The sequence below is a fragment of the Camelina sativa genome, chromosome 9 (assembly GCF_030686135.1).
Source record: "Camelina sativa cultivar CO46 ecotype springtype chromosome 9, ASM3068613v1".
NCBI lineage: Eukaryota > Viridiplantae > Streptophyta > Magnoliopsida > Brassicales > Brassicaceae > Camelina > Camelina sativa.
Window position 1 is genome coordinate 42,781,952 of NC_141888.1, and position 26,051 is coordinate 42,808,002.

Genomic DNA, 26,051 nt, shown 5'->3' on the forward strand with positions numbered 1-26,051 from the left:
ATTTATTCTAATCAAATCAACAATGATCATATAAATTCATAATGTTGTAGGACACCTGTAACGCATTAAAAATATATATATATACTCCCTCCGTTTCAAAATATAGGATGTTTTAAGCAAAACACGCAGATTAAGAAGACTTTACTTTTAACAAGTTCAACCAATCAGAAACAATACTGCATAATATAAAATACTAAACTAATCTAAAAGTTGCATTGAAATTTGAAAGCATCCTATATTATGAAACAAAAAACTTCTCCAAAACATCCTATATTTTGAAACGGAGGGAGTATTAGCTTTCGCAACAAAAAAGGGCCCAACCGGGTTCGAACCGGTGACCTCTCGATCTGCAGTCGAATGCTCTACCACTGAGCTATGGACCCTTGAATGTTACCTGCAGTTGTTTAATATATTATTTTTTCTAAAATTGGGCTTCTATCTAAGCGTCTGTAAAAAAGCCCATCAACGAAGCAAAATACATGATTTTCTATGAGGGAACTATTAAATCCCTTTTAGATATGCATTTCTCTCTACCAATGTATGTGTTCTAAGTTCTAACCATGGTATATTAATTGAAAGAGAGCTAGCTGTACGTACTTTTCCTATTTTAATGTAACGGTCATCAATTTGTTATGATGCATATGATTAAAGGTCTCTCCTTTAAACCACCCTTGAGGATCACTACTCTCAAACCATCAATTGGTATTCGATTGTTACTTTTTGCACACCCTTTCTATGATTGGCTTAGACTGCAAGTGAAATATATCTTTTTGTGTAACTTTTGTCTGTTGCTTTCATTACATTCACAACTACTTGATTCCTATGTTACTTGTGGTGGGGCTTTAGATCTGCAAGATCGTATCCTGAATTTTTTTACTTTCTCTATCAATTCAGAGTTTGTAATTTTCAACTTCTCTCTTTGTAAAAAAAGGTTCATAATCAGTGACAGTTTCCTCAAGAAGTTGCAGAGTCAGATTCTGCTGTGATTGGTAAGTGCTCCTTCCTATATTCTCATTTGCATTGTCTTGTTTGTTTGGTTTAGCTTCTTTGGTATTACAGTACTGATACATGTTCTTGCCTTGAACAAATCTTCTGCAGAAAAGTTTGGTCATTTGTTCTAATGGTAGTAGAGAATAGTTAATTTATATACAAAAGCAGAAAAAAAAGATGGCACAGAGTTCTGAAAATGTTCTTCCTACTCTACGAGATTTCTTCGATTCCAAAAAGCCAGGGGAAGAAGATGAGTTTATGTTTTATCGGGTCCTTAACTCCTCATGCAAGAAACCTCCAAAACCGGGAAACAAGGCAAAGGAGAGACATGGTTTCTTCTTCAATCAAGGCACCAAGGAGAGAAGCAGAAGGAACATATCAGATGCTGAAAAGTTTTCAGTGGAGCAATATTCTTCTGGTGGTTTTTTTGGGGTACGGTTGAACACAAATGGGAGACAACAGCAACAGCAACAGCAACAACAACAACAACAACGATCAGCTAAGTCTTTAGGCTCAGAGAAAAACATGGAACCAAGATTGCAGAAGTCATTCTCAGCTAGAATACAATTACCCTTTATGTCTGCTTCAAAGGGAAGCAATCAGTATTCTTCTACTAATAGTTCAAGCTCAACAAGCTGGTTTAGCCGTATCAAGAAAATGTCCAATCCGTTTTCAAATCGAAATCCTCTGATTCCCAAATCAGGTGATATCAGTGGAGAAATGGTTTCAAGAAACAAGTCCTTGAGAAAGTCTTCACCTGTTCATCTACATGCTTATCTCAGTATCGAATATGAACTTGGGATGCCTGTTTTCACCTTTTCTCTAGACCGTCCTGATGATGTGTATATGGCCAGTGCAAGAATGGATGATAATGACTCCCGGTTTGTCTATTCGTTTCGCTATATTGGTGGTAGAAGCAATAAGAATTTTGGGGAACAGCGGTTGAATGTTTCAGGTAAAGAATCTTCACAAATAGGACAGATGCAAGTTTCAACTCAGATCTGCTTAGAGTCAGAACCATATGAAGAGGATCTTGTGGAATCAACTGTGTCAGAATTTGTTCTTTTCGACATTGCACGTGCAAGAAGAAGTGGCTTCAAGCATGAAAACATGTCAAGACAGAACAGTTTCAGACGAGGAGGATTAGACCTGAGTCAATCGATATTCTCAGAGACAGAGAACTCTGCATCTGATCTAAGACAAGAAAAGCTACCGAGGCAGAATAGTTTCAGCCGAGGATTGATGCGTAGTCTATCAAAACATTCAGAGACCTCTGCATCTGATCCTTGGCCAGCCTCAGATTTACATCCAGGCCTAGAGATTGCAGCAATCGTTATTCAAGACTCTTCTTCAGACAGCAAACTCTCGAGTCATCGTGAGATGAAAGTCATAGTTCCAGCAGGAAACCACGGTTTACCTGATACTGAAAACTCATGTCCGACACCGATACTGCAGAGATGGAGATCAGGTGGAGGCTGTGACTGTAGCGGATGGGACATGGGATGTCACCTTTTTGTTCTAGAATCTCCAGAACTCACTGACAATCATCACGGTTTGGAACTTTTCATAGAGGTAAGAGTTTGTTACTTGTGGTACCAAAGTGTAATGTATCAACCTGTCTCTTTCTTGATCTTGACATATGAAAACAAAACTGTGTTTCAGGGTGAGAAGGAGATCACACCTGCAATGACAATGGTATTCATCAGAGAAGGACAATATGAAGTTAACTTCCACGCAAAGCTCTCAGCATTACAAGCATTCTCTGTCTGTGTAGCCGAGCTGCACAGAAGTGAAGTCTCAAGAGGAGAAAGAAGCAACTCTTTGTCTAGATGCAGTTCACTCAGGGAGCTTATCGACATGGAAACTCCGGTGAATACAAGAGATGTCCCTTCTTCTTTCATGCCTAATGTCACCTTCTCTCCGATATCAAGAGTTTAAGACACATCACATAGTAATCTCTAGCTTCCTCTCATGTGCATATAGTCATTATACATACCATACAAATAATTAAGTATCATCAAGAATCTACCGGAATGTTAGCTTAAAAAATGTTTGTTCTGCTTTCTTCCTCATGACTCAAAGAAGTCAGTTCTTTCAAAAGGGTTATATCATTGACAAGTATGTTATATACAGTTGTGGATTGGACCTTTTTTCATGTTTCTTGCTGCTAAAAGAACAAAAGACTTGTAAAATTTTGTTGGTGATATACCAAATTTAGGGAGTTGATTTGATTAAAAGGAAATTAATTCACCTAAGTATTTTGATATATGAGTAAGCCGATTTAATGTGATTAAACAATATTGTATATCCCATTCCAAAATCATTTCTCTATTTAAAGTCAAACAATCTAAATTTTTCAAAACATGGCCAAGTTAAAGAGACAAAATAATATATACAAATCAATTAAAATTCTAAAATATTGCAAATTAAAATTTTGATTATAACTTCATAAAGTTAAAATAAAAGCAGAAAAAAGGGTTTACCAAAAAAAAAAAAAAAAAAAAATCTTGGGAGGCAAAGTCAAAGACAAATAGTTTCCATTGGGACCACAAAAGGTCTCTGATATTGAAACCGCACCATTGTTGTTGTCTCTGATCCGTAAGCTTCTCTGTTAATCTCTCCGTCGTTGCTCTGCTTCCTACTTGTTCAAAGGTTCGATCTTTCATTAAACTCTTGAAAATTTTGAGTGATTTCGATTCTTGCAACAATTTTAGTACTGATCTTGTTTTGTCTTCGTTTTGCTTGATTTTGGTTCGGTCATATTCTCTTTTTGCAATTAGGGTTCTTTAAGTTGCTTTTTTTGCACGCTTTCACATACCAATTTAGTTCTCTGTTTTCAAATTTAGAACTATCGATTCAATGATAAAAGAAGAGAGATCAATCGATTATCAAAGGATCTGGATTTAGGGTTTATGTTCCGTAGCTTTGCAATTCGATTTCATTTCTGATCCTTACCAAATTTTTGTTTAACAGTTTGAAAGATCTAAAGAAGCATGAGTATTGAGTTCTCTGAACCAGAATGCAGAAACTGTTACCATTGTCGCACTTCAGGCATACTCAATATTCAAGAATCCGAACTGAGCAATGTGACTGGCTCATCAGTCAATTCAATGCCGGTTAGTCCCCGACCAGTTCAAGCTCTTGGATATGATTCTGCTCTTAATGTTTCAACCTCAACAACATCATCTCCAGTTCACATTTCTTCACCATTCGGATTTTCTCCTGATGTTAGTTCTGCTCCAACGCAAGCTCTTGGTCCAACCACTTCCGGTTTCTGTGCATCTACTGCTCTCACACCACCTAAATTCGGGTCAGTGCAACCTCCTGTCCAAGCTACTTTTGGTTCTGGTGCGCCTAGCACTTCAACATCCTTTAGCTTCCTCCCATTTGGTTACGTCCCAGCACCTCCACGTTCTTCACCATTTGGGCCAGCGCAAGATATGCCTTGGGGTATTAATTCATTTTCTACAGGATGCGGTATTGAATGGGTCAGATCTGATGTTGGTGTCTGGCCAGCATCTTCTTCCTCTACTACTACTACTACAGTAGTTTTCGGTACAACACCAGTGAGTGTTTCTTCACAGTTTGGGCCAGTGCAAGATTTTCCCAAGACTACTTCTGTTTGTGCTTCAAGCACCTCAGCACCTACAAAGTGTGAAGGTTCTTTAGCTAGATGTGGTTTGGATTATTCGCCAGCATCTTCCTCTCTTAACCTTTTCGGACCAAACCCATCGACTACTGCATCACTTTTTGGTACATCTGCGGCAAGTGTTTCGTCACCTTTTCAGCCAGTGCAACATTCACTAAGGAATGGTGTTCCCAAGCTTACTTGTGTGTGTGTTTCAAGCACCAAAAAGAATCCAGGTAAAGAATCTTACTGCTACATTGGTGGTAGAAGCAGTAAGGACCTCGGTGAACAGCGGTTGAATGTTTCAGGTAAAGAACCTTCACTAATAGGACAGATGCAAGTTTCAACTCAAATCTGCTTAGAGTCAGAACCATATGAAGAAGATCTTGTGGAATCAACTGTGCAAGAAGAAGTGGCCTTAAGCATGAAAATCTGTCAAGAAAAAATGGGTTTAGACTAGGTTTGGGAACAATGCATCTGATCTACTAGAAGAAAAGCTGCCAAGGCAGAACAGTTTCAGCAGAGGATTGATTGACTCGTAGTCTGTTAAAACGTTCAGAGATCACTGCATCTGATACTAGGCCAGCTTCAGATTTACAAGCAGGCTTAGAGAATGTAAAATTGTTATTCGAGAATCTTTCTTGAAAAAGTAAACTCTCCAGACAAGATATGGAAGTCATTCCCCGGTTCCCCATGATACCGAAACATCTCCTATACCGATACTGCAGAGATGATGAACAAAGGAGCATGTTCTATCAGAGAGCTTATCAACATGGAATCTCCGGCGTATACAAGCAGTCCCTTTTTTTTTAATGCCAAATGTCACATCACATAGTAATCTCTAGCTTCTTCCTCTTATGTGCATATATATATATAGTCATTATACATACCATACAAATAAGTACCACCAAGAATCTACCGGAATATGTTATTAAAGTTTAGCATAAAAAAAGTGTTCTTCTTTCTTCCTCATGACTCAAAAAGTCATTTCTTTTCATATAGTTTTATATTTTTCTTGTTTCCACTGTCATATTTTAATTCAGCTGAGTTTTAGACTAGTTATACGGTTTAGTGTCTAGCTTTTTCTGCGTTTTGTGAATATGCAATTACGAAATTAAGTAGACGAACAAGGAAACATAGTTTTATTATACTTTTTATTTGGTGGAATTAATCCAATGCAAAATATAGTGACTCAGAAACATAAGCATTTTCTTTAAGAGACTATGTGTGGAGGAGGAGGGTGTTATCTAGCAACAATTAGGATTTCCTTCTACGCATTGACAACTCTGATTTTTGCAGTGGTGGAATGGACCTCTGCAAGACTTAGCACAGTCTTCATTGGTATTGCATGGTATAGTCAATACATTGTTTGTGCTCTCTTGCATCCTTGCGCTCATCACCTCACCTATATATACATATACAAACCAAATTCATTATTTTCACAACATTTATAAATAATATTTTCTTTTCTTTTTAATAAGAGATTACTAACAAGAGGTAAGGAGAAGAACAAAGAAGAAGATGGTGAACGTGAAGGAGCTCTTCATGTTTCTTGCTGCTCAAAGTCTAAACGGCCGAGTGTTTGGAAAAGATACAAAGACTTGTACGATAATGTGTGTTATTGATCTCATGTCTCAACGTTCATTTATATACAAAATTCTAGGGAGAGAGTTTTAATATTTAAAAGGTAATCAACCTTTGGTCAAAAAAAAAAAAGAAAAAAAAAAGAAGGAAATCAACCTTTGGTCAAAAAAAAAAGAAAAATAAAAGGAAATCAACCTTAGCTATTCCTTTGATATTTGACTGAACAATATACAGTATATATGTCCTTCAAAAGTCAAAATTTCTATCTAAGCATATTAACTTTTCAAAACTTGACCAAAGAGAAGAATAAAGAACAAAAATTATACTCTTAAAAGCAATATATTTTAGAGTTCTCAATGTTTGATGTTGTTTCATCCCAATTCTTCTCTAGTGGATTGTATTGTTTTGGGCTATGAGTTCTCGGTATTCTATGGGGAATTGGGGATCAGCCACACAAAAAAAAAAGGTGTTTTAAGCTATGTTTTTGGACGATAACGAACATATCACACCTAATCGAGTCTTCGTTAAGAGTAATGCGTTTTGATTTTATTAACATAAACAAATTTGGTTATCGGTTTGGTTTTGATTTAAAACCGAACCAAACCGAACTGGTTGGGTTGAGGAAAAACGCAACCAAATGGTTTGAGTATATATTTTGGTTTGGTTTGGTTCGGTTATTATCTATATTGATACAATGATTTTGGAGGATTTGATGGGATTTAGAAAATTTAGAATTTTTGTAGATTTTAGGGAAGTTGATATGATTTATAGGAAAATTCTTTCAAATCCCACTTAAAACCATGAGATTTAGATTTTCTGTATTTTTAACTAAACAAATACTCTCAAATCCTCCAGAATCCCTAAAAATTATTAAAATCCAAATCCACAAACTGTTTTGAATAACAGTAGATTTTAAAGTAAAATTTTAAATCATCAGTTCAATAACCGTGGATTTCAGAAGACTTTTTAAAATTCATGATTAAATAACATAAGATTTGTAACTTTTACACAAATCACTTAAAATGTCAAGTTGAATACACTTTTGTAGTTTCCTTAAGTCTAGACATGTATAGTTAAATTGATAGAGATCTCCATAAGTCTAGACATGTATCTATCCCAAATTTATTTAAATCAAAACCAAACCGATAATAACCGGACCAAACCAAACCAAAATATTGTTTATTTTAGGGATATTAGCTATTAATATTATTATTTTTCAAAAAAAGTACTATTTATGAATAGCTAATAAATAAATAAAAATAATATTAATATATCTATTTAAATTGATGGAGATTTCATGAAATTAATATAGTCCAGCGTTAAAACAACGCCACAAGAACAAAGAAAGGAAAAAAAGAAAAAAGAAAAAAAGAAAAAAGAAAAAAACAATCTTACAAGGCGTTAGAGCGACGCAGGCAAAGTGAGGAGATCGTTTCCTATAAATTGAAACCACAAAGTGCTCTTTTTTATTCTTCTTCACACAAACCCTAACCTTGATTTAGAAGAATAAAGCTTCTCCCTCAATCTCTCTTCGTCGTTGTTCCTCCGCTTCCTAACTTTGTTCAAAGGTTCGATTTTTCCTTTACACTCTTGACGTTTGTGTGATTTTGATTAGCGATCGCTGTTTCCTTAATCTTATCTGTCTTGAGTTGGGTTAGATCTATTCGTAACTAGGGTTCTTGACTTACTTCTTTTGCACGCTTTTTCACATACGGTTTCCTCATCAATTCGCTACCGTCTCTCCTTGAATTATCTCTTTTCGTTTAGAACTATCGATTCAATGATAATGCTCTGTTTTGAATTTAAAAATCGCTACTTTCTTGTCTAATCCCTTAGATATAATGTGCATGTTAAACGATTTAGGGTTTCGATTCAGTTTATGTGAGTGTTAGCAGTTATCCTCTGATCTTAGATTAACGTGTTTCGTTTTGTTGTCTTCTTTGTGAAGCAGTTTGAAAGATCGAGATAGAAAGATGAGAATTTATTTTTCTGAGACAGAGTGCAGAAACTGTTACCATTGCCGCGCTTCAGGCTGGCTCAATAATAGCCAAGAATCTCAACCGCGCGTTGTGATTGGCTCATCCGTCACTTCAACTCCCGTTAGTCCCGGACCAGTTCAAGAACATCATTCTGTTGCTGTTGGTTCCACATCAACATCAACACCAACACCATTCAGCTTTGGATCTGCCCCTGCTGCTACTTCAACATCAACATCATCACCATTCAGCTTCGGTCCAGTGCAATCTGTCCCCGCAACTCAGTCTGCCGCAACTATCGCTAATGCATTTGGATCTCCCTCACAAAGACCAGCCTTCCAAGCTCCTGTACTAGCTACTAGTTCTGGTTCTGGTGCATCTGGAACTTCCACATCCTCAACTTCATCTTCAGATCACAGCTCTTCACCATTCGGACTCGGATCCGCTCCTGCTGCCACCACATCTGTTAGTTCCGGACCAACGCAATCTATATTTAAAGCTCCTGTCCAAGTTAATACTGGTTCTGGTGCATCTGCCACTTCCACATCCTCAACTTCATCTCCACCTCAAAGTTCTACTATTTTCGGATTCGCACCTGCTTTTACATCGGTTAGTTCTGCTTCAACGCAACCTTTATTTGGGTTTGGTGCATCCTCTGCTCCCACACCAGCTTTACTTGGGGTTGGGGCAATTCAAGATCCCGTCCAAGCTGGTGCATCTAGCACTGCCCCATGCATTGGTTTCCCGCCAGTAACTTCCTCCTCAACCACTAGAACAGTTTTTGGTGGTTCACATTTTGGGCCAAGGCAACTTTCTGTCCCAGCGTCTCCGGCGAGTGGCTCTTCAGCTTTTACTTCTGTTTTTGGATACACGCCACCAGCACCCTCCTTTTCAAACCGTTTCGGACAAAACCACCGATCTATTTTTGATACACATACAGAGAGTCTTCATTCACAGTTTGGTTTCCCCGGATTTGGTGTTGGTTACTTGCCTGGGACTTCCTCCAACCTATTTAGCCCAAATCCACCAAATTTTGGTAGTGGTTCAGTAGGTGGAGGAGGTCCTCAACCTTTTGGTTTCAGTGGAGCTACTACTGCGTCGCCGAGCTCGCCTTTTTCATCACCTTCTATATTCAGCAGCAATCCCAATATTGGATCCCAGCCGTTTTTTGCATCTCATGGATGGAGTAACCACACTGAACAAGGTAGTAGAATTCCTGGTTATGCGCCTACATTTACGGATGATGGACAAAACAAATCTCTTTGGGATCTCTCCACTGGAAAAGGCAAAGACAAATATATTTCCATATCTGCTTCCAAGCCGTATCAACATAAAAGCCATGAAGAACTAAGGTGGGATGATTACAAGCGAGGAGACAAAGGTACTTAAACTAACTAACTCATCCAGTTTAATCTTTTATTAACATTTTTCTCTTTTATATCTCTCTGTAATTTTGACTTAAATCTCATGTTACAGGTGGGTGGTTTGCTGGTGCTCATACCTCTCCCATAGGCTCAAGGCCAAACTTTGATTATACAACCCCAACTGGTTTCTTCCCTGGTATGACCCGGTATCAGAGCTCTATTTCACCACCATCCACAACAGTTCCTCCCATTAACTCGAGTGTTCAGGGACCCCATGAAACCGCTACTGTTCCTCCTCCAGCACACGGATGCACTGCATGTGGAGCAACCAGTAGCTCCTCTGCTTCTGGTAATTTCACATTTAATGGTGCCACAAGTCCTCCCTCAGCTGCAACAACTCCTCCCGGGATGTTCTTTCCCACCACTGGTTTTGGTCCTATGATGTTTGGTACACCTCTTGCTGTTCAAGGCACAACTCATCCATCAGCTGCAACAATTCCTCCCGGGATGATCTTTCCTACCACTGGTTTTGGTCCTATGAGTTTTGGTACAAATCTTGCTACTCAAGGCACAACTCCAGCACTTCAAGCCTATCCTGTTCAAGGTTACCTTTTTCTCCCGTTCGCCGCCATGAATCTGCAGTGATTTCTTTACTCTCTGTTTCGATTAATTATTAAAAAAACAATAAAAAAACAGTTGTTAACTTCATGATTTTGTGTCTTAGTAAAGAAAAGATATTGCTATCATGGATGAAAAACAATATTAGTTTTACATATTCTTCCTCTGAATTGGTATAATACCAATTATTATTTGTACATAATTTTGAATAAATCAACAAAAAAAAAGCTATCTTCCTTGTACTTTAAATTCCTATCTCCTCTGTTTTGTCAAACAACATACGTAGAACAAAATGGCAAGAACCGTAATTGCACTCACTACTCCTCTGTTTTACTTCTTTTCTTCTCTTTGTTTTATCTCACCAAACCATGTCTCACAACCTGAACACATGTTTACTTTTTGCAATCCTACCAACAACTTCACACTAACCACTTCATACGAATCAAACGCTTACTGAAAAAAGGAGTATGAAACGCTTACTGGAAAAGGAGAAGGAAACGTTTGAGTATGAAATGGCAAACATGATACAGCTAGTATGTTGGTGTCTTACGGCATATGACAACATTATATGCATTGATTCACCGTAAGATACTACCATACCCAATATGTTTCATGTTTGTTCTTCTTTCTTCCTCATGACTCAAAGAAGTAATTTCTTTCATAATACAGCTGAGTTATATAGTTCTACGGTTTAAAGTCTAGCGATTTTGCGTCTTGTGAATATGCAATTACGAAATTAAGTAGACGAACAAGGAAACATAATTTTATTTCATTCTTTTTGGTGGAATCCAATTAATGCAAAAGATACTGAATCAGAAACATAAGAATTGTAGAGACTATGTGTGGAGGAGGAGGGTACTTTTATCTAGCAACAATTAGGATTTCCTGGTACGCATTGACAAGTATGAAATACGCAGTTGTGGATTGGACCTTTGCAATATTTAGCACAGTCTTCATTGGTATTGCATGTTATAGGCTTCAATATATCGTTTGTGCTCTCTTGCATCCTCGCGCTCATCACCACACCTATATGTACATATACACACCAAACTCATTATTCACTCATTATTTTCACAACATTTATAAATAATATTTTTTTTTTATAATAAGAGATTACTAACAAGAGGTAAGGAGAAGAACAAAGAAGAAGATGGTGAACGTGAATGAGCTTTTCATGTTTCTTGCTGCAAAGTCTAGACGGCCGAGTGTTTGGAAAAGAAACAAAGACTTGTACAATATCCTGTGTTATGATGTGTTATTATTCTATTGATCTCAAGTCTCAACGTTCATTTATATCCAAATTTCTAGGGAGAGAGTTTAAGGATTAAAAGTCAACCTTAGCTATTTTGATATTTGACTAAGGAATTTGACTGAACAAATATTACTATATGTATCAATATCAATAAATCTCTCTATTAAGCATGGAATTAGTAGGGACATACATTATACTGTATTTTGTATAAACACCTAATTAATTTATCAGTTTTATAAAATAAACACCTAAATTTATCCAATAAAATATATCAAAATAAACTAATATTGGGAGTCACAAAGGAATTAAGAGAGCCAAAATTACACAGCAAAACGTACGATGTAAGTCAGTCCCATCAAATAAATTATTAGACAGTTTTAAAAAAAAAACACTATGTGATTGTTGTAACGGGTATCTGTAACGGTAACTTTTTAATTTCTGTTCTTTATATTTGTTTGAGCAATTTTTTTTTTTTTGATCTCTCATCTTCTTTGAAAAACCCTAATTTTTCGAAAGCAAAACAAACCACCAGCTTGTTCTTTTTCTTTGTAGTCTCTGTTCTTCTTGAGAAAGCTCTGTTCTGCTTATAATCTCTCTATATATGTTCATTAACACGTCTAGGACTATAAACTAATCATGATTGGTACTTCATATTTGTGTTCCTATGATATGTCATATGTGTTAGCATCTAAAAATTAAGATAATAGGTACGTTGGTTCTTGATCGAAGTCAGCGTAATAGTATGATATATCCACGTCGTTTTCGTGGAACTCGAGGCAATTGAATTGGATGATCTTCATAAAAACAAATCATGTTGACTTTTATTTTAAGAAGTACAAATATATATTTGTTAATGTCAAAAAATATATATACATATTTTTCTAAACTTTTTTTTGAAATTTTAGAGTTCAGGAGAAACATCAGTGACTACATGGTTAAGAGCATCAAAAAGAAACAAATTTTTTTTTTGTTTTGACTAGGATAGAAAACTAGAAAAGGAGAACTAAATCATGATCTACATATAAATATCATGACCAAAACTTTGTTTTAACTAAGTGTCTTTAGCTGTTAATTAGGTCTTAAACAAATTTTTAACTCAAAACTAACGTCTGAATACAAAACAAACAAAATTTACCTCTAAAAGATATCAACTAAATGCAAACTACCACGCAAAACTGAGTCTGTTTCCACATCGACGCAACATACATGAACAGAAAGAACACATGAGATAATGGCCAACATTGTTTAGTTAAATTTATACGATAACAGACGGTAGATAATAAAATTTCAGGGAGAAAGTATACAAACCAGTGTGATCTACTGCATCTTTCATTGAGAGCTGTAGCACCTACGGTTCTATTCATTAATCCCATATTCATCAGCTCAAGCACATCTTCAGTTGATCTCACACAATGCATGCTTGCATCAGGGACTGCTAGCCCATTTGGTAAAGCGGTATTCCAACACCCTAACGTAATCTGGGAAAATGAGGTTTTAATTTGTTTGGGTAATGACGAATCAGTAAACTTTCCTGATGACATTAGTAAAAATCTCAACTTTTTTTTTTTTTTTTTTTCTGTTTTTTCGCCTGAGTGAATGTTTGATGGTTTTTTTAGCTAAATGAACTTTTATATGTGCTGTCGATGCTTATTTAGATGCTAGAGCTTTATGTATTGATTTGTGATCTTCAACGGATGCAATGCAAATATCTCTACTCCATATATTAACAGAAAAACACCTCTAAATATAATAAAATTAAGTTGAATTCTCAACTAAATGAATTTTGAAGTAATTTTATTAAATTTTTATAATATGATTATTGTCATACTTTTCTGTAAATACCACAGCAATTCCAAATGAAGAGTTTGTGCTGTTTGTGAACAGGCATGACTTTGACTCTTGGAATTTTCTTTTTTTTATGCATCAAATATTAATTTGTCTTCTAAAATTAAATAGAGCAAGTCCATGTTTTGTTTCATACGCTAACGAAGCTTAATATTGTGATAACTTTATGATTTTTTCATAATCCCAACTTTCAAGAACAAGTAATAAAAGATGATGTTTGTTGTTCAGATATTTGAATTGAACTCTTATTGATGAAATCATCTGACTGTTCATCTGAACCAATAAAAATATATATATATGTTCTCCCTCTGAATTGGTATAGGACGCTACATATTTGAATGAAATTAAAAATAAAATAAGATTTTTCCCTATATAAATTGTTAGGTTCTGCTCCGTTTTGTCCTACCTTCACAAACAAGAAAGAACCAAAAATGGCAATTTTCATCAGATACACTGCTCCTTTGTTTTGCTTCTTCTTCTTATTTTCTCTCTTTTCTCACCAAACCATGTCTCAGCCTCAACACATGCACACTTTCTGTGACGACAAATTATCCGACAACTTCACACAAACCAGCTCATACAAATCAAACCGTGAAACCCTACTATCTTCTCTCCGTGACCGTTCCTCCCTCGGAACTTATTCTAATGCCACAATCGGTCTTAGCCCCGACACAGTCCATGGCATGTTCCTCTGCCGTGGAGACCTCACCAAAACATCTTGTTCGGACTGTGTCAAGACGGCAACCCTAGAAATCACTAAACATAACTGCACTAATAGAAAAACTGCTATAATATACTACGAGGAGTGTATGGTTCGATACTCCAACGTTTCCTTCTTCAACCTCGTAGATGACGGGCCTTACGTCGTTAAATACTCTGTCGCTTCTTTTCCTACTTCTCTTTTTAGTTCGTTCCAAAAAACTTTATCCAATAAGGTAGAGCAACTAATTATCCTCACATCATCAAAGTCTTCTTTGTCTTCTTCTACGCCTTATCACGTGAAGGATAAATCACGCGTGAATGACTTTGAAGGCTCGTATACGTTAGACACAATGGTTCAGTGTAGTCCTGATCTTGATCCAGCAAATTGCGGCGCCTGCTTGAGACTTGCAGCCCAAAGTGTCTCAGGCTGTTGTACCAATGCTCGTTGGGCTCACTTCTATCTTCCTAAATGTTTTTTGAAGTATGATACGACCGGTTTGCCAAGTTCTCAGTCACCAAACGGCGCATCGTCTATTAACGTTATGAAAGGTTTATATCATTCATAATCAAATCTAACTATGAGGAAGATAATAACAGAATGAGGAACTAAAACGTTTATGTATTGTTTTGGCTTTTCTTTGTATTGCAGGAAACGAAATTTTTAGGAGGATTTTCATTACAGCCATGACAACTTCGGTGTTAGCACTTGTGGCTCTATGACTATGATCCAATCCAATGATTATAATATTCGTATTTAATGTGTGTGACGTGTGATATGTTTATTTATATTCTTGTTTAATAGACTAATAGGAAAGAAATATTTGGGAGATCATATGTGATGACTAAAAGGATTATAAATTATGATTTGTGTAATACATAAAAAAAAAACAGTTTAATCATTGTGATGCGTTACTCCTCCTTCTGTTTCACTACTAGTTCTAAACAAGATTTGTAAAACTTTTTTTATCTTTTTGCCTTTGGCTTCATCACACTACAAACCTGCAACGATATTTTTATTTTTTTATACAAGAACATGGAGTTCAACTAAAATAATACTAGTTTTATAAAGATTCAACCTCTGAATTGGTCTAACCACGTTATATGTGGTATGTGGACAATCACGGATTTGAATGAATTCAAAATTTCTTTATATAACTTATATGTCTCCTCTGTTTTGTTTCTTTTCATAGAGTCAAAACAAAAGAAAAATGACAAGAATCATTAAACAATTTGTTGTCGCTTTGTTTTGCTTCTTCTTATTGTCTCTCGGAGCCATGTCCCAACCTTTTTCTCAAAATCTCACCGATTGTAACAAAGAACCCGACGCTTATCAATCAAACCGCAACACCGTCCTCTCCACTCTTTGCAATCGGTCCTCCCAGTCCCCGGAAGCTATTATGCCAACGCCACGGCAAAGTCGAAAGCTCAAAAGTATATTGACGAAATCTTTACCGGATTCAGTGAATACAACTTTGTTCTTCTCTTCATCTATGAGTAGTTTCAAGTTTATCACCGAGTTCTCCAAATCACACCTGACATGTTTTTGATTACAGAATCTGCATTGAATATACATTTCAAAATCAATCAAGTGAGATAGTACCCCAAAATCAGAGCCATGATTGAGAGACAAAATTAGCATTGAAACAGTTAAAAAGGTAAGATCTTTACACACAAAAAAACAATCTTTTTGATCTGATAGATTATGAACGAACAAGGCGGGTTCTGTTTATATGTGTTAAAATCACAATAAGACTAAACAATTGACAGAAACATAAGATAAGACTAATGTCGCAAAACAGGAACGGGTTTGTTTCGATTAGAGACAGAGGAAACTGCAAACAGATCAATTCGTGGGAAAAAAAAAACATGCGGTTGTAGATTGAAAGAGGGAAACGAAAGATTGTACCTTTTTAGCTAAATATCTTCCTCTTTGGTTATGATTTGACAGTGATGTGGGCAATGCTCTTCTCTCGATAGGCAGTTCTAGGGTTTGTAAACAGTGATGAACACTCGAGCGGGGAACATAATAAGGTTATTCTATTGTTAATAAACCGGCGTAAATGAAAAAAATGGTATAACTTAAACCGTTCAAATTTTAATAATTTAACAAAATATTGAAGATACCAAGATTGGTAGATTAATAATATATTCTGCTTAAACCTCTCTCATTTTGTATATATTTTTTAAAAAAAAACTTTTAAATCCATTAAAAACAAAAACAAAAAACTTTTCTTTTTTACATAATAAGAATTTGAATGCTAAATGAAACTTAACAATGTGAAAACAAATTGAACTTATGAAATCTCTAACGATCAATGACTAGGTCAAATGACGGGATCCAAAATCCGGTTAGTTCTCACATCATTTTGTTGATTTAGCATTCTAATATATTTTGTATATTTTTAAAAATCACTAAAAGATATGAAAATAACTTATTTACAAATCATAATAGGAACTTGAATGCTAAATTAACATAACAATGTGAATACAAATTGGACTTATGAAATCTCTAATGATCAATGACTAGGTCGAATGACAGGATCCAAAATCCGGATAGTTTCACATCGTATTGCACATTTTAATTCAAGTTTCTATTATGAAATGTAAATAAGTTTTTTCATAGATTTTAATAGTGGGTTATAATAATAATAATAATAATAATAATAAATAAATAAATAAAATAAGTGGAGGAAAAGAATACTATGGACAAAAATTAAATTAAGATGGGATAAAAATTGACCTCAGTATTTTCATGGGGTTGCAAGGAGAGAAGTAGTGGATTTGGGAACCCGAGATTTGAGGAAGGAGATTGTTGTCATTGTAAGCTATGGAAGAGTACTCATGTCATGTCAAGAGGACGGCCTCTTGTTCTTGGCGCAGTTATTAGAGTAGACTAGGAGATTTCGAATTCTTGATTCCACCGTAAAAGAAGGAACTAGGTTAGCTAGTTGTGCTTTGACTTTATAGTTTACACCAAAGCAGCTTTTGAATCCTTCACCACCATCATCATCTCATTCATTCACGTTTTTTTCTGTAAAAGAAAAACCAGAGATTAAATAAATCATAAAACACATAATATTTAGTACTAATTACTAAGATCTACAGCCTACCAAAAAAAATTATTAAGATCTACACATGTTTCCAACAAATTAAATTATCAGGAAAAAGTTTGATGTATTAGTTTTTTTTTATAAAAAAATCTCACCGTAGGTAGCAATTACGATCAGGGGAGGAATAAGGATCCGGTAAAAATAAGGAGAAGGTTCGTCACTGAACTGGAGACACGACTTGAGGCAGGCTGAGATGATGACCCCAAACGTACTTGTGGAAACCCTAAGCCTGTTTGCAGTCGCAGAATCCATTACTTAAAATGAATCGTTCTGCAAATATAAGAAACAAGAATATATATCATTGTTACGGATTGGAAGAAGTAGGCATATGTAAGAGAGGATTAGAGATTAGAAAGAAGATGGTACCATGTTTGTAGTCTGCTGTAGCTGTAGAGATGAAAAAATAGAGAGAATACGAACGACGATGGTATAGTATAAAGAGGAAACAAGTCCCGGACTCGTTGATATAAATTACTCAACGCACACCTCTCTTGCTTAGAAAAAGTTAATATATTTTGTTACCGTTGTGATCAGTTTCCTTTTATTTATTTATTTACTTATATATGTAATAAAAGTAGTATTGTTTTCCATAATAATAATAAGGGCACAGTAATATCATTGTTACCGTTACTAATAACAAATAATATAATAAAGTAAACAAGTGAACCCAAAAAATTACTCAACGCAACTCTCTTACTTTTTTTAAAAAGGTAATTGTTTTGTTACCGATGTAGTTTTTAAAAAAATGGAAAACTTAACAGTTACTTTTGGAATTAAATGGAAATTCACTAACTAAAGCTACTTGAGAAAATATTACATAATTAATGTTAATAAATATTTATTATCAAACTACAAGCGAAAGTAGAACCGACAAATATAATAATACTAAATTGTTTATTAAAAGGAGTCAACGAGAGGAAGTAATGTTTGTGTGGGTTCTCTCATTGGGTCATTAACTTAATTAGGCCCAAACTGAAAGTGATTTTGATCATTAACTTATCCTGGTTAAAATTTCCTTTCTTTTCAATATTATATTTTATTGTTGTTCTTTAATTACTTTTTTTATGATTTATGATTTTAATTATTTTTTTATAATTCGCCAAGGTGATCCTATTTCACCATATCTTGACTTATTATGCACCGAAGCCTTGTCAGCTTTAATTCAAGATAGTATATCTAAGAAACGGCTACATGGTTTCAAAGCCAGCAGAAATGGTCCTCCTATTTCCCATTTGCTTTTTGCAGATGATTCACTACTCTTTTGCAGGGCCTCGATGGAAGAATGTACTGCTTTATTAGATGTTCTCCAGCAATATGAGAAAGTCTCAGGTCAGAGTGTAAATTTTCAGAAATCTGCTATTACTTTTGGTAAAGGTGTTGAGTCAGGGTGTAGAAAACAAATTAGCAGCCTTTTGAAGATTCATAAGACTGAGGGCTTTGGAAGATATTTGGGTTTACCTGAATTTGTTGGAAGGAATAAAGCAAATGCCTTTTCATACCTAACTCAACGAATTGATCAAAAAATGGATAGTTGGTATACTAAGCTTTTATCTCCTGCAGGAAAAGAAGTACTATTAAAGGCAGTAATCACAGCAATCCCCTCTTATAGCATGTCCTGTTTTCTCCTTCCTTCAAAAATCATAAATCAGATCACAAGAGCAATGCGACAATTTTGGTGGTCAAATGCTAAAGATAAGCATAAGATTCCTTGGTTAGCATGGAGTAAAATCACTGATTCAAAAAACGTTGGAGGCCTAGCAATCCGCGATTTAAAAGACTTCAAGCTCTTCTTGCTAAACAAAGCTGGCGTCTTATGCAGCAGCCAACATCCCTTATAGCTAAGGTTTTGAAGGCCAAATACTACCCAAAGCAGAGTCTGCTCACCTCAGCATGTAAAGCGAACTCCAGCTACGCTTGGAAGAGCATATTCCAAGGTATTAAGCTTATCTCTACAGGCCTCAAATACATCGTGGGTAATGGGAAACAAATTAATGTATGGCAGGATCCGTGGTTACATCTCAACCCACCAAGACCAGCTCGAGGACCTGGAGCATCCACTAACCCAAACCTGAAAGTTAGTGATCTACTATTACACGGGCATTGGAATGAACCTCTTCTCAACAACATCATTCACCATGAGGATATCCCACATATTAAAAACATACGACCATCTATCACAGGAGCGGATGATGTGCTTACCTGGATTCATACTAAAGATGGGCTCTATTCAGTTAAATCCGGGTATCATGTTCAACGAAAACTTTCTCATAATACCATTCAGGATAAACCTTTTGCAAGACTTTGGAAACAAAATATGCCTCAGAAAATTAAGCACTTTTGGTGGCGATGTCTTCATAATGTGGTTCCAACTGCAGAAAACTTAAAGAAAAGAAGGATGTTGAAGGATGACACTTGTCAGAGATGTGGTGAGGCACCAGAGACTATCAATCATTTACTCTTCCAATGCCGTATAAGCAAGGAGATATGGGATCTCACAGCAAATTTTAATGGTATAAGATCACCTTTCTACCTTAACTCTGTTGATCAGAATATAGAACTATTGCTGAATCTAAATAACAACCAAAGGAAGGATGCAAGTTTATTCCCTTTCATTGGTTGGCGTATCTGGAAAATGCGTAATGACTTGATTTTCAATAATAAAAGATGGTCCCTTCCAGATACAATTAATAAGGCCATTCTTGATTTTCAGCAATGGAAAGAAAGTTATAGCATTAACAAACATGATTCACAGAAGTATACAGTTCCGGAACATCATAAGCATCAATCCTCTGCAACAAACACTTCAATTAGTTCCATTACTAAAGAAGCAAAAGGTTATTGTTGTTTTGTTGATGCGTCGTGGAACTCTCCTAATGATTCTACAGGGATTGGCTGGGCTTTATACAATAAAAATGCACAAATTGTTCTCAAAGGCATGGTATCTATCAATCCTATGAGTACACCTCTGGAGGTTGAAGCCGAAGCATTAAGAATGGCAGTACTTCATACTAACAGGCTGGGATACACCAATGTGGTCTTCTTTGGTGATGCAGAGAGCTTGTATCAGCAGACAAGTCGTATTTTCTCTGGTAATCATCGATGTCATCAAGCTGATCACACTATATTGGCGACCCTTTTAAAGGACATTGAGAACATTGCTCGGTCATATGAAACTATCAATTTTGTTAAAATCCCACGGTTTCTGAATGGTGTAGCTGATGGTCTAGCAAAACAAGCTAGGATAAATCGATCAAGTTTTGTAATCTCATGGAACCATGTAAATTGACTTTGTGGAATGTAATGTTATATTGCCGACAAAAAAAAAGAATTATAGTTGAAAGAAATATAATATTTAAACGTTATTAAAATCAAAGTAAAATCTTATACATTAAAATCATTTTAATATTTTGGAAAATTAACTCTCATAAGATTTTTCAATTTTAACTTTTAAAAAATATATTATACATGACATCGTATACAATATTTAAATATGTTCTCTAACTATAATTGATTTTTGTTTAAAAATAAAAATGTTGAAAAATAAATCTAATAAAGATTAATAGCTAATTACATAAATCTATATATATAAAGTTAACTTTTCTCTCTTCTCATTCCTCCACATCATCATCCACCTAAGCAATGATATATATATTTTTTGCATTAAAAATAATATTTTAAATATTTATTCATTGCATATTTATTACTCATAATTAATAATATAAAAATTAAATAAAAACGAATTAAGTAAGATTACTTAAAATTTTAAATAGTAAATACAATAATAAAATTTGTTTTAGTAAATAATAAAAGTAAAATAAATGAATATTTTAAAATAGTAAAAATAATACTGTGGATTTAATTTAGTAGTAATGTTATTATTTAAATTTTAACCAAAAAATGATTATATTCCAAAATTTAGAATGGGTTAATGAGTTGTAGAATAGAAGGAAGATTTTAATGTATGGTGGAGTAAAAAAACAATTTATGTAGTTGTATTTATAAAATTCTAAACATAAAAATAAAATTGAAGTGAAACATTTGTTTCTAAGAAACATATATTACAAAGATTTATTATGAAATTTCACTTGTAGAAAAATAAAAGATTAATTACTCACCTCAACTTAAAGTTTTGATCTAAAACGAAGACATTAAAAGGGTCACACTTTTTTTTTTGGGAAAACTATGAAAAAGAATCTTGGAAAAATAATCCATCTAAAAAAACAAAATCAATGGTCATAAAATATAGAAAAAATGATATGTAAGCCGTACAAAAAAAAGTGACATGTGATTTGTATAACATATCTCACAATACATATTATCAACCGGAGCTACAATTCTATAACATGATAAAATATAAAATATAAAACATGCTTGAGATTTCATCAATTCTATTAAATGCTCTTAACCGAAAAAATTGACAGAAACAACATATTTAAAGTACACCATGTTTTTTTGAGAAGATGAATCTAAGGTTGTATCACAAAATTAACATCTGAAAATAACATACATATAAGGGTTTTAGACAAATATGTAACTTAGATTAGTGAACAGATATTCATTGTCGGGTTTAATCGTTTCACCATCTAAGCATTCTTAACTTGGTCGGAAGTTCCATTATGGCAGGTAATGCACTTGGAAAACTCCATTGTAGTGACATAGCAATAAAAATGTTAATGAAATTTTGTATATTTGCATTTAATGTGATATCGCTATGTTTAAATAATCTCTATAATTAGGTCAACCATCGACTTTCGATGTTAGAAATTTTAAAAAGATATTTTTGTGGGATATGAATGTGGAATAAACTCTTCTAGGGAGGTTTTTAAGTCATTTTTTTGTTACTACGTGATATATTGTTGATTTGCCAAAAAAACATTATTGTGATACTAGACAATATATGTTATATATAAATTAGTCAAATAAAAATGACTTTTATATGGATTAATCTTTTAAACTTCAAATGATTAATTATTTTTATATTAAATGATTCTTATTCCTAAAATAATTTAACTAAAATCTCAACCAAATAAATATAACAGTGAAACATTATCTTCAACAATACATTTGTTGTATATCACTTAGTAAAGTAAGTTTAGCGTTTATATAGATTTATACTTAAAATTTTGAATAAATATATTTGAGCTCAAGAATTTAGATTAATAGAAAATATTTTAAATTAAAATTCCGCGCGTGCGCGGGTACAAATTCTAGTGCTATATAAACTTTAAAGGCCAAAAGTACTATTTTTATTTATAAACCAAGTAATGGAACAAACTATATTATTGATGAGAAAGAAAAAAGAAAAACAGAAACCGAAACTATAAACATAGATTACATTATGTTTATTAGAAAACAATAAAAAGTATCTTAGATAGACATAGTCGAATTGACGTATAATCACCGATTATAAAGGATCATTATTTGTCTCTTTTAAGATACGCGTAAAACACATGCCGAAGACTATCAAAATTGCAAAAAGGGCAAAGACGACTATTAACACCAGTGGCGACGGGCCCTCCATTCTTCTCTATTATAATCTTTGTTTGTATTGAAAGCTGAAAAAAGAAATAGAGTATATTCAATCAAGAAGAAGAGGTCTTATATAAGTTAATTAGCTTCCAAAACAATGAATGGAAAACTTTGATGACCAAAAAATAATGGAAAACGTTGATACAATTAGCTAATTGAATCTAAAGAGAAATGGTAAATTATTGAGCGAGTAAAAGGATATTGACCTTTTAGGACCCAAAAAAAAAGCTGAGGTTTAAATGCTTATCTTAAACACGTATATTCAATATATAAGTGTATCCTAAACATGCCATGTTAGGTTTAAACGCTTTCCAAAATTGAGAATCGTATATTAAATATACAAAATTCGATATTTTTTATAGTAGAAAGCATGTCACATATTGAAAACGATTATTTATGTGGCAGGCTAAGAAAATAGAAAGGCGGTAATATCATAGCTTAACTATTAGTATTATTACTAATGATTTCGAGTCTAGCTAAACTCTAAACTAATGTTAACATCATACACAAAAACTTATTACCAAACGTTTTTGTGAAGCAACAATACTTCCTCGTTCCTCCCAGAAGAAAAAACAAAACAAAAAATAGTCTCTAACAATTCTCTTTTGAAAAGATTCAGACCTATGTATTTAGTTTGTATCTCGTACTTAGATTTGTCACGTTGTGGCTTTTAAAGCACTTCTATTGGAGTCTCAAGTCTGTCAATGAGAAAGCCGTCTTAAAAATAAACTAAAACTAAAAATATATATTAATTGAAAATGGCTAGATAAATAGATATGTTGTTTCTCAAATGAGAGACCCTCTCTCTCATCAAAACATATAACTAGATATGTTTCTCATATGCTTTTTTGTTATTGATTCACAGTTTTTTTTTTATCACAAGATAATATTTAATACTTTTTAGATTTGAAATACTATTTTTGGTCATATGAGAAAAATATATTATATTTGAAATATAGATAATATTTGATCTTATAATATTAATTAATTAGGTCAGATATTATTTTTATAAATAATAAAATAAACTTATCTTATTTATTAAGATCTCTTATGTATAAATTTAAATTATCTATTAAAATTAATTGATATTACTTAAAGTTGATCTAAAATTATTTGTATTGAATCATCAAAATGTTATAACACCAATAAACTAAAAGAGATCTCATGCTTAGATCAACCATGGTCAAGCACTCATCTCAAAAATAGGAAGATTGGGTTGAGAAATCGATGGAATCAACACCTCCAGGAGCTTCTCCTTCATTCCCAGCAACAGCTATCCCTTCTACAGTCAGAGATCTCTCCAAAATACTAAGAACAAGCCCAGAAACTTACAGAAACGTTTTCTTTCATTTTCTCCCTTTTTCTCACTTAACGGCGACAAGTGAAACTCTCAAAACCCTTAATTCGTCGATTCTTCCCTTATAAAAGCGATTTAGGGATTTCTAATTGAACCAAACCGAACCAAACAGCAATTAAAACAAACCCGACAAAACCGAAATTTATGGTGTCGATCGTTGTGTATCGATCGAAACCCACACCAGAACTACAATATTTGGTTTGCGGATGTTACATATTAATATTTTCGATTAAAATCCCGCGCGTGCGCGGGTACAATTCTAGTAAAAAATATATGTGTGATGCGTTACTCCTTCTATTTCGCCAAGAGCTCTAGACAATATTTTGTAAAACTTTTATCTTTTGCCTTCATCACACTTAACAAGCCTGCAACGATATATTCAACGTTTCTTTTTTATACAAAACATGGAGTTCAACTAATATAATACTACTAATTATATAAAGATTCAACCTCTGAATTTGTCTAAGCACGTTATATGTGGACATCACGGATTTGAATGAATTTAAAATAATAAGGTATATTCTTTCTTTATATAAACCTAATGTCCTATGTTTTGTTCTTTTCATAGAGTCATAACAAAAGAAAAATGACAAGAATCATTAAACAATTTGTTGTCGCTCTGTTTTGCTTCTTCTTATTGTTTCTCGGAGCCATGTCCCAACCTTTTCAAAATCTAACCGATTGCAACAAAGAACCCGATGCATATCAATCGAACCGCAACACCGTCCTTTCCACTCTTCGCAACCGTTCCTCTCTCGGAAGCTATTATTCCAACGCCACGGCCGGTCTTAAACCAAACACAGTCTATGGCATGTTCCTATGCATAGGAAACATAAGCAAAACATCTTGTTCAGACTGTGTCCATTCCGCAACGTCGGGAATCGCTGAAACTTGCGAGACTCATGACAGCTCTTTCATATTCTCTGGCGACTGTATGGTTCGGTACACGGACGTTTCCTTCTACTCGCTCGTAGAAGCTTCACCTAGCACCTCTAGTTACGCTCCGATCAATTCTTCGGATTCTCCCAAATTTTTCAACAAAACACTTCCTGGAAAAATAGACGAGCTTGTCCTCAAAGTACCGTCGTCTTCTTCGTCACGGATTCCATATTTTGTGGAAGATCAAGAACATGTAACTCAACTGGAGGGTTCGTATGATATAGAGGCAATGGCCCAGTGTAGTCCAGATCTTGATCCAAGAAACTGCACCGTGTGCTTGGAACTTGTAGTCCAACAATTCTCCGAGTGTTGCAGCCAATCTCGTTGGGCTCGTATCTTATTTCCTAAATGTCTCCTCAGGTATAACATATCCGCTTTGCAACCGAACATAACGAGTCTTGGCGTTAGAAAAGGTGAGTCACAGTACATATGATATAATTTATCATTTACTATGGTTATGTGATTATATATGGCTTTGAATTGTTTTTTTTTTTTTGGTTTTACAGGAGATGATATATTTGGAAGAACGTTTATTGCAATCATGATCGCTTTACTAATGGGTTTATTATGATCAAATCATGATTGTAATTTGTAACTACTGGTTTATATTTGCGTTCTCTATTTGGGTGATAATAAGATCATAACCAGAATAAACCGACGTTGACTTGATCAAAGATTGAATGAAGCACATTGTGTTCTCCTCTATTAGTGGGATTGTCCCCCCACTCATTCACGTTCCATATAGTATTTTATTACAGATTTGCTGTCATGACAGCTTTCTATGCTAACACGTCTAGTCTAGGGCTATAAACTAATCCCATATGATTTATGGATTGGTATTTCATATTTTGTGTTCCTATGATATGTGTTTAGCATCTAAAAGTTAACATAAATCCGTACGTTGGATCTTGATCGGGTTTCTAAATAACCAGATTTGAGTAAACCGGTCCAAAAATAATCGGATGGTTTAACAAACCAACTCTGATTCAAATTTAGCAATTCCCCCAAATCGGAGATTTTTCTAGGGATTTGGGGAGCAAAAAAATTGTGAGAAGATGATGAGGAGATGGGTCGCTAGGCTCCTAGGAGATAACATATCTTCTCAGAACAAGACCTGAACGTTTCAGACAATTAGAGAATGAAGAATTTAAAAACGC

General features: G+C 34.4%; 7 protein-coding genes, 2 long non-coding RNA genes and 1 other non-coding gene across 11 annotated transcripts; 5 read left to right on the forward strand and 5 right to left on the reverse strand.

The window, feature by feature from the left end:
* Positions 1-311: 311 nt before the first annotated feature.
* Positions 312-383, reverse strand: TRNAC-GCA (transfer RNA cysteine (anticodon GCA)). Its single transcript has one exon. It is a non-coding gene; the product is annotated as a tRNA-Cys (tRNA).
* Positions 384-799: 416 nt separating this feature from the next.
* On the forward strand, positions 800-3,143 carry LOC104714707 (uncharacterized). The gene is made up of 3 exons (XM_010432152.2): positions 800-989; positions 1,099-2,562; positions 2,653-3,143. Exons 2-3 carry the CDS (start codon positions 1,168-1,170, stop codon positions 2,926-2,928), a joined length of 1,671 nt encoding a protein of 556 aa, XP_010430454.1. The 5' UTR covers positions 800-989; positions 1,099-1,167; the 3' UTR covers positions 2,929-3,143.
* A 361-nt stretch (positions 3,144-3,504) lies between these two features.
* On the forward strand, positions 3,505-5,583 carry LOC104714708 (uncharacterized). The gene is made up of 2 exons (XM_010432154.2): positions 3,505-3,642; positions 3,964-5,583. Exon 2 carries the CDS (start codon positions 3,984-3,986, stop codon positions 5,076-5,078), a length of 1,095 nt encoding a protein of 364 aa, XP_010430456.2. The 5' UTR covers positions 3,505-3,642; positions 3,964-3,983; the 3' UTR covers positions 5,079-5,583.
* A 154-nt stretch (positions 5,584-5,737) lies between these two features.
* On the reverse strand, positions 5,738-6,268 carry LOC104714709 (defensin-like protein 278). Its single transcript, XM_019229691.2, has 2 exons — positions 6,111-6,268; positions 5,738-6,023 (listed from the first exon to the last, which is right to left on the reverse strand). The coding sequence occupies exons 1-2, from the start codon at positions 6,163-6,165 to the stop codon at positions 5,866-5,868; spliced, it is 213 nt and encodes a 70-aa protein (XP_019085236.1). The 5' UTR covers positions 6,166-6,268; the 3' UTR covers positions 5,738-5,865.
* Positions 6,269-7,507: 1,239 nt separating this feature from the next.
* On the forward strand, positions 7,508-10,288 carry LOC104714710 (uncharacterized). 2 transcript variants are annotated; one of them, XM_087467363.1, is made up of 4 exons: positions 7,508-7,770; positions 8,154-9,559; positions 9,655-9,738; positions 9,810-10,288. In XM_087467363.1, the coding sequence occupies exons 2-4, from the start codon at positions 8,176-8,178 to the stop codon at positions 9,818-9,820; spliced, it is 1,479 nt and encodes a 492-aa protein (XP_087323489.1). In that variant the 5' UTR covers positions 7,508-7,770; positions 8,154-8,175; the 3' UTR covers positions 9,821-10,288. The 2 variants fall into 2 exon arrangements, with proteins under 2 accessions (XP_087323489.1, XP_010430457.1); XM_010432155.2 differs by having other exon boundaries at positions 9,655-10,288.
* Positions 10,289-10,901: 613 nt separating this feature from the next.
* Positions 10,902-11,409, reverse strand: LOC109126609 (defensin-like protein 278). The gene is made up of 2 exons (XM_019230307.2): positions 11,282-11,409; positions 10,902-11,186 (listed from the first exon to the last, which is right to left on the reverse strand). The coding sequence occupies exons 1-2, from the start codon at positions 11,334-11,336 to the stop codon at positions 11,026-11,028; spliced, it is 216 nt and encodes a 71-aa protein (XP_019085852.1). The 5' UTR covers positions 11,337-11,409; the 3' UTR covers positions 10,902-11,025.
* A 2,279-nt stretch (positions 11,410-13,688) lies between these two features.
* LOC104716076 (cysteine-rich repeat secretory protein 8-like) lies at positions 13,689-14,679 on the forward strand. Its single transcript, XM_010433420.3, has 2 exons — positions 13,689-14,508; positions 14,609-14,679. Exons 1-2 carry the CDS (start codon positions 13,689-13,691, stop codon positions 14,677-14,679), a joined length of 891 nt encoding a protein of 296 aa, XP_010431722.3.
* A 314-nt stretch (positions 14,680-14,993) lies between these two features.
* Positions 14,994-15,998, reverse strand: LOC147939412 (uncharacterized). The gene is made up of 2 exons (XR_015565567.1): positions 15,866-15,998; positions 14,994-15,515 (listed from the first exon to the last, which is right to left on the reverse strand). It is a non-coding gene; the product is annotated as an uncharacterized LOC147939412 (long non-coding RNA).
* A 6,294-nt stretch (positions 15,999-22,292) lies between these two features.
* LOC147939413 (uncharacterized) lies at positions 22,293-23,461 on the reverse strand. Its single transcript, XR_015567409.1, has 2 exons — positions 23,220-23,461; positions 22,293-22,624 (listed from the first exon to the last, which is right to left on the reverse strand). It is a non-coding gene; the product is annotated as an uncharacterized LOC147939413 (long non-coding RNA).
* Positions 23,462-23,768: 307 nt separating this feature from the next.
* On the forward strand, positions 23,769-25,548 carry LOC104714711 (putative cysteine-rich repeat secretory protein 6). The gene is made up of 2 exons (XM_010432157.2): positions 23,769-25,307; positions 25,401-25,548. Exons 1-2 carry the CDS (start codon positions 24,542-24,544, stop codon positions 25,463-25,465), a joined length of 831 nt encoding a protein of 276 aa, XP_010430459.1. The 5' UTR covers positions 23,769-24,541; the 3' UTR covers positions 25,466-25,548.
* The last annotated feature ends 503 nt before the right edge of the window (positions 25,549-26,051 follow it).

What these genes read in the sequence shown, in the direction of transcription:
- LOC104714707 (XM_010432152.2), top strand. Translation starts at nt 1,168, where the DNA reads ATGGCACAGAGTTCTGAAAATGTTCTTCCTACTCTACGAGATTTCTTC. An exon ending in GTTTGGAACTTTTCATAGAG is followed by an intron (nt 2,563 to 2,652) that starts GTAAGAGTTTGT and finishes ACTGTGTTTCAG; the next exon opens with GGTGAGAAGGAGATCACACC.
- LOC104714711 (XM_010432157.2), top strand. Translation starts at nt 24,542, where the DNA reads ATGACAAGAATCATTAAACAATTTGTTGTCGCTCTGTTTTGCTTCTTC. An exon ending in GAGTCTTGGCGTTAGAAAAG is followed by an intron (nt 25,308 to 25,400) that starts GTGAGTCACAGT and finishes TTGGTTTTACAG; the next exon opens with GAGATGATATATTTGGAAGA.
- LOC104714710 (XM_010432155.2), top strand. Translation starts at nt 8,176, where the DNA reads ATGAGAATTTATTTTTCTGAGACAGAGTGCAGAAACTGTTACCATTGC. An exon ending in TTACAAGCGAGGAGACAAAG is followed by an intron (nt 9,560 to 9,654) that starts GTACTTAAACTA and finishes CTCATGTTACAG; the next exon opens with GTGGGTGGTTTGCTGGTGCT.
- LOC104714708 (XM_010432154.2), top strand. Translation starts at nt 3,984, where the DNA reads ATGAGTATTGAGTTCTCTGAACCAGAATGCAGAAACTGTTACCATTGT.
- LOC109126609 (XM_019230307.2), bottom strand. Translation starts at nt 11,336, where the DNA reads ATGAAAAGCTCATTCACGTTCACCATCTTCTTCTTTGTTCTTCTCCTT. An exon ending in TGTTCTTCTCCTTACCTCTT is followed by an intron (nt 11,187 to 11,281) that starts GTTAGTAATCTC and finishes ATGTACATATAG; the next exon opens with GTGTGGTGATGAGCGCGAGG.
- LOC104716076 (XM_010433420.3), top strand. Translation starts at nt 13,689, where the DNA reads ATGGCAATTTTCATCAGATACACTGCTCCTTTGTTTTGCTTCTTCTTC. An exon ending in GTCTATTAACGTTATGAAAG is followed by an intron (nt 14,509 to 14,608) that starts GTTTATATCATT and finishes TTTGTATTGCAG; the next exon opens with GAAACGAAATTTTTAGGAGG.
- LOC104714709 (XM_019229691.2), bottom strand. Translation starts at nt 6,165, where the DNA reads ATGAAGAGCTCCTTCACGTTCACCATCTTCTTCTTTGTTCTTCTCCTT. An exon ending in TGTTCTTCTCCTTACCTCTT is followed by an intron (nt 6,024 to 6,110) that starts GTTAGTAATCTC and finishes ATGTATATATAG; the next exon opens with GTGAGGTGATGAGCGCAAGG.